The sequence below is a fragment of the Bubalus bubalis genome, chromosome 6, assembly GCF_019923935.1.
Source record: "Bubalus bubalis isolate 160015118507 breed Murrah chromosome 6, NDDB_SH_1, whole genome shotgun sequence".
Lineage (NCBI taxonomy): Eukaryota > Metazoa > Chordata > Mammalia > Artiodactyla > Bovidae > Bubalus > Bubalus bubalis.
In genome coordinates this window covers 103,425,192-103,431,698 of record NC_059162.1, presented here as the reverse complement: position 1 = coordinate 103,431,698, position 6,507 = coordinate 103,425,192, and the positions used below count along the sequence as shown (strand labels likewise).

Below are 6,507 nucleotides of genomic sequence, written 5' to 3'. Positions count from 1 at the left end.
GGCGCTGAGTGGCCGGGCAGATTCGCTGGGTCAGGGCTGCAGAGGCGCCTGGCGCACCGGCGGGAGCGGAGCCGCGGCGCGCGCTCGCCGGGACGCCGGCCGCCCGCCCGCCAGCCCGAGCGAGCGGCCCGGGGCGCCGAGGGGGCCCGCGCCCCACCGGGCGCCGCCGCCGCCGCCCTGGCCGCCATGTGCTCCCAGCTCTGGTTCCTGACGGACCGGCGCATCCGCGAGGACTACCCGCAGGTGCAGATCCTGCGCGCCCTCCGGCAGCGCTGCTCCGAGCAGGACGTGCGCTTCCGGGCGGTGCTCATGGACCAGATCGCCGTCACCATCGTCGGCGGCAACCTCGGTGAGCTAGGTGGGCTCGGGAGGGTGGGGTGGCGCTCCGGGGTCCCCGAGAGCCAGCGGGTGGGCCCGCGCATCGGGCCTCCCCCGGCCAAGTCTCCTTTGGGTCACCCAAACCTGCCGCTCTCCCCGGAGAGACCTCTTTGGGTTAGAGAAATTCCCTAACCTTGGAAGCTTTTTTGACCACCAGCATCTGCCCTGAGGGCAAGATTTGAGAACAGGGTTTAATTCACTTAGGAGACTTAGTCTGGAAAGAACTTGAATTCACCTGAAGTCGCCTGGAGGTCCGAGGAAAATGAAGCTAACCCCAAATTAGCAAATTCTGCTCGCTTCAGTACCCTGCCAGTTTAGATTTATAAGAGCCAACACTAAATTTACAAAATTGCCATTAACATGAATGTTTTTAAAAGTTTTCCAAGAGTGTCCAAGCATCAGCTGTGCACTGCATAGACTATTATTTCCAAGCTGGAAACCTGCCAATGGGGAGAAATCTGAGAAAGATTAGAATTACCTCTTGAGTATAAAGTAGGAGAGGAGACCTTTGATGGGTTTTCTTTAAACTGATCTTCCTCTCTGAAAGTATTAAATTCTGATTCCAGAAAAGTCAAGATTTCAGGTAGAGACCATTCTGGCTGCATTGATTTCTCCACTGCTGTGTTTGAGAGATTTGGGGAGTAGGGAATGGGAGAGGGGCGGTAAGACATGGTTATCAGCTGTGACCATGACCTCAAAAGGTTGTGTGTTTTTAGATATTCTTAATTATCCTAATGTAAACAGTTTCTGGCTTAAGAATCCTGGTTTAGGAACCTTCCCCTGGCTTGCAGTGTTTGAGTCTCTGCAGCCTCCAGAATGGTGGTATCCACAGGGGTCCAGGACTCAAGGAGCTTTGGGCCCACTGAGAGTGTTTCTTGGAATATCATTTATATTGTTTCAACCATGCCTGGTTAAATAAACTCATAATTTGTTACTTTTCTTTGGCAGGGGAAAGGGGTTCCAACTTCTGAACAGGCTACATACATATGAGATTTTGAATATGACCTGTTTCTAAGTGGACCATATCTGTTCCAGATGTTTCATCCATAAATTAATCAAAAACCTTCATAAGTAGTATCAGATTGAATAGTCTGTTGGAGAAATATACTCCAAACATTGGGTGTCATATACATTTAGTCTAAAAGAGTGGCTGTCAACCATAAAGGGCTCCCTTTCTCTAGTCTTGATTTGCTAAAAATTCTCACAGTTAGTTAATGCTGAACTGGATTGCTAGACAAGGAATCAGCAGGATTGGATTATTACAGTTTTGCTGCTGACAAGTATCTTGGCTTTGCCTTGACCAGGTCTCTTTATGTCTTTGAATCTCAGCTTTCTCATTTACAAAGCTAAGGGTTAGGGTTCCTCCAGCTGTATCTGTCAATACTGTACTTAAATGGAATGATCTGTCGTATTTTACTGATCTAGATCTAGTATATACATCTTTCCACCCCCAAGAGTTTGCTCTTTTTTAATTTTTTTTCCCAGCCTGTAAAGATGCCTTTTTTGAGATATGGGCACATCATTCTACATCATTTTCCTTTTTATAGACCCATCATGCATTCCGTGAAAGAGTAGGGGAATGCTCTCTGTTTTGTATCTAAAACCCCATTTTAAACAGTCATAGGAAAATAGAAAATTAAATTTTAATGCTGCAGGAAACATTTCCACTCTTTTGTTTAGTGTCTTAAAATTTTGCTGACGTTCATGTGTGACTGTATCTCAATCTATTCAGAAGCCAGTAGTTACTTCTTTCTAAACTACAAGAAGATCTACATAGTTATTTGCCTACTCGATCAAGAAAATGAACACAGTTACTTTTTGAAGCAGTTTTAACTTTTTGCTAATTCAGTGATTGCCCCACACAAGTCACAACACATAAAACAAACCTATTAGATCACTGTTTCTGCTGTCCAAAGCAGTCAGAAGACTTATTCGGTGCGTGGTGCATGGGGGGATTAATTAAAGCACAAGTGAGTTCCATGAGAAGACTGGGCTCCTTTGCTTTGCTCAGTGCTGTAACAGTGTCTAAATAGCACCTCTCATGTACTAGGCACTCAATAAATGTATTTAAATAAATTAAAATATGTAGTCTATTTCCCAGTTTCTTCTAGAGTCAGTTATAGAAAACTGTTGGTAATTTGTTAAGCCAAAGTATTCCTCTGAAATAAACTCTAGAAATTACTGGTTTTGAAATCCAGAAATAGTTACAATGGTACTGATGTCCTTTCCTATTTGAGAATTATTGTGGGAGCTGGGAAGGAGTTTGGGATCATCCATTCTGACCCCTTCATTTTATAAATGAAAAATGATCAAAGAGATGGAGTGACGGATGGTTAACAACCTACTCTAATTCCCAGCCAGTGATGATGGAATAAGTGTATCCTTGGACATCTGCAACCTATAGTATTGCCAAAAAGTTTGGGGGTTTCTGTAAGATGTTATAGAAGAACTCAAATGAACTTTTTGGCCAGCCCAATACCTTTCCCAATAGATATGAAATTGAACAGAATTACATTACATTGAGGCTAGACCGTGATGTTGCAGAGTAACGTGATAGTTTAGGAAGTTAAAAGCGTCACCTTTACTCAGGCTTCGTATCTTTGCTCCTTTCCATTCTTTCTTTAGATTCATGTGGGAGTAGACGAAGGGGTCATTTTGAGACAAGAACGGGCAGTGACTCCGCCAGTTCCTTAAATTCATTGCCCATCTTCCCTCCATGGAGGCTAGTGGGAACCCAAATCCAGAGATAAGAATTTCAGGTTATATATGAAGTAGAATTCAGACAAGAGGATCAAAGTTTTGGATTTAAACACTGCAATTATTTTAAACAAAATAATACAAGTAAACTGAAGAAATGCTGCAAATGCAAGGTTCTATGGTTATTCTTTTTAACCCAGTGGTCTGCTCTACTGAGCATAGATTCGGGTGGGGAGTCTACTGGGAGGAGTGAATGACCTTCAGGTGACTGAAGCAATCCTGTAGAAAACACTTTCCGTTCACCTTCCTGCAGGATGTAGCATTATGAGAATCTGTGCATCGCCATGTCCTTCTTAGAAACCACAAGTTCTTCATTTGTTCAACACATTTTTGTTAATTATTCTCAATCGTGAGGATACAGTGGTGGTGAATATGGCACAAACATGCACGTAGGAATATTCAAAACGAAACACATGGAGTATTTATCATATGCCATAGGCCAAGTTTCTTTTTACATATTAATCTGATAACTATGTGCCCAGTCAGGGTGTCTGGGCATATGGTGCTGGCTGGCAGTTGGGGACCAACACTGAGTAATTCTGGGCTCAGCACTTTCTATTTCCTTGCTTCCACTCCATCCCCTGCATCAGCTGCACTGACTTCACCTTGCCCCTTGCACTGAAATTGCTTCTGCCTGAGATGCTCCTCTGGTCCAGCTCCCTGCCCCATGGGGAGCTCCTATTCACCCTTTATATGCATCTCAAGTCCTTCTTTTCTCTAAAGTCTGTCTTGACTCCTTACCTGGCCCCCAAGCATCTTTCTCTTCCATTAGTAAGATAGCATTCATTGTATTTTATTGTAATTTACCTATTTACAAAGTTCATCTTCCCTCACTCCCTAAATGACTGGATATTGCTCAAATGTATGCTCCAGAACAGGTACGTAGTAGACCTTCAGTTGACATTTGTTGGATGACTGAATGAAGTGCCTTTAAAGGCTAATGCAGCTATGTGAGAGGCTAATGCAGGTATGTGAGACTTGTGCTGTAATTAGCTGCTGTGTCTGGGATTTCATGACTGGATGCATAACTGTTTTCGTGATGAGGATGTTTATTTATTTGAGGGCAGAGTCATTGGTGTAGATCAAGTGTTTTGACCACCCACAGCTCTTTACAGTTAACTGTCTCAGGAACAAGTATAGCCCCAAACTCGGGAACAGATACCAAGACAGAAGAGATGAGTCTGACCTGGAAATGAGGATGTGTTACAGTTTGGCTCCTAGGAGCAGGATGATTCAGCATTCTTCCCTTACTTTCAGAGTTAAAACCTTGGTGGCTGTATGGCAGTTTCTAGGTCAGGTTCTTTACATTAAGTTGTTCTGCGAGACTCTCACGTGGTTCTTTGTAAGAATCAGGTGTGTAAGATTTAAAATGTTTGGGTGGGGAGAAATCTTAATTAAATTTGAATGAGGAAATAGTCTTGTCTCAGCCTTTCAAAAGAGGACAGGGGCCTTGTAGAGAAAGGATGGATTCCCATTACTGTGCAAGAAGACACTAGCAAGAAAGCATACCAGGTTCAACTTTGTGCACAAAGGTTGATCTTTAACCTTAGTCCATGCTAAAGGCCTGTGCCTGACACCCTGTAATCCGAATAAACCAGCATCCAGCACTAGTGGAAAGATCAGGGAGTGGGTGGAAGCACCGACCATATACTGTTTCCAGACTGACGTGAGTGCTGAATGGATATGCTGTACCCCGTGGGTCCACATTTATTACTGTGGGCTGACCTCCAGGACTGAGGATGGGTTGAAGTGTGGTTTATGTTGATGTTTCTAACAGCTATTTTTAGGGACAGCTCATGAACTGTGTTGGAAAACATTCTAGAACTAATAGATGGGGGTCCTTAGTGGATCTCAGAGCCCTACTTTATAGGTTTCTGAATCACTTGTTGTTATTACCATACCCTCCACCAAATTGGTTAAGCTTGCCTGGTAGAAGGGATACAGCCATCATCAGAGAGATCCAGGTCATCTGCATCCATCCATCCCCCTTGTCATTCCTCTTCTTAGTAGAGAGTCCACTGACATCTGGGTACATTACTGCTAGGCTTATCCCCACTCCACCAACTTCTCCAGTAGATAGGTGGGCCACAGTACCTATTTCCCAGAGAGACTTGACCTTATTTGAATTTTATATTCTTTTGTTAAAAAACAACTACAACAGGATCCAAAATTCTCAATGTAATTCTACTCGATCCTTCACTATTAAAAAGTAACTAAAGATTTCATTGTGAGGAAGGGATACAATACAGTTAAGTTACTATGCATTGAAGAATAAACAGGAATAATGGTTTCTTATTCCTATAACTCTGGTATTGTAATTGTTGTTGCTATTGTTTAGTCGCTAAGTTGTATCCAACTGTTTGCTACCCCATAAATTGCAGCGCTCCAGGCTTCCCCTTCCTTCACTATCTCCCAGAGTTTGCTCAAACTCATGTTCATTGAGTCAGTAATGCTATCCAACCATCTCATCATCTGTCGCCCCCTTCTCCTCCTAATAGTTTAATATCATTTATGTGTCAGTTAATCTTCACAGCAATCCTATTCATTCCTTTACTTCATTCCACAAGTATCAATTGGGTGCCCACTCTGTGCCAGGCCAGGTGCTGTGCTAGGTGCTGGAGACACAATGGAGAGTAAGAACAGACACAGTCTCCCTCATTATTATGATTTTGTTCATTCATTTGCTCGATAAATATCTGTTGACTGCCTACTATGTGTGGGGTATTGATCTAGGCATCAGAACAAAACAGGCAGAAATCCCTGCCTCTCAAAGAGATTACATTCTAGATGGGGAAACAGAATACAAATGAGGTAAAATATATTAGCATATGGTGAAAAGAGCTAAGGAGGAAAAAAGGAAGGAAGGAAGAAGGAAGAAAAAGTAGCGCATTTCTGGGGACAAGAGAAGGGATTGTAATTTTAGACAGGGTGGCTGGAATGGTCTTCACCCAGAGCATGAGGTTCAAGTAAAAGACCTGAAGGAGATAAAGACACAAGCTGTTTGGGATATCTGGGGATAGGGTGGTTCAGGGAGAGGGAACAGCAAGGAAACCAGTGTGGCCAGAGCAGAGTAAGTTAAGAATGAGCATTAGGAGAGGATGTCATAGGGTGAGGGTGGGAGGGGACCCTGTTTATAGGGCCTTGTGAGTCACTGATGCACTTTCTATCTTACCCTGGAATGAGCTGGGAACCCGCTGAAGACTTTTGAGCAGGGGGGTGATGTGACCTGCCCTACGTGCACAGGACCACACTGGCCGTAGTGTTGAGAATAGACTGATGGCAGCAAGGGCAGAGGCAGAGAGATCCCCTAGCAGGGTGTTGCTGCAGCTCAGGTGAGAGATGAAGGATGCTGATTGTTGGACTAGAATGATT

At 43.8% G+C, this 6,507-nt stretch overlaps 1 protein-coding gene across 2 annotated transcripts in view; it reads left to right on the top strand.

Moving 5' to 3' along the window:
- Positions 1 to 117: 117 nt before the first annotated feature.
- Positions 118 to 6,507, top strand: part of RIMKLA (ribosomal modification protein rimK like family member A) — a 32,069-nt gene continuing 25,679 nt past the window's right edge. Inside the window, exon 1 of one of the 2 annotated variants that reach the window (XM_006050951.3) lies at positions 118 to 349. In XM_006050951.3, the coding sequence (XP_006051013.1) occupies positions 187 to 349 (163 nt within the window). In that variant the 5' untranslated portion in view covers positions 118 to 186. Of the gene's footprint in view, positions 350 to 3,961; positions 4,014 to 6,507 lie in introns of those variants that run through there. The other variant, XM_044945164.1, reaches the window with a different exon arrangement.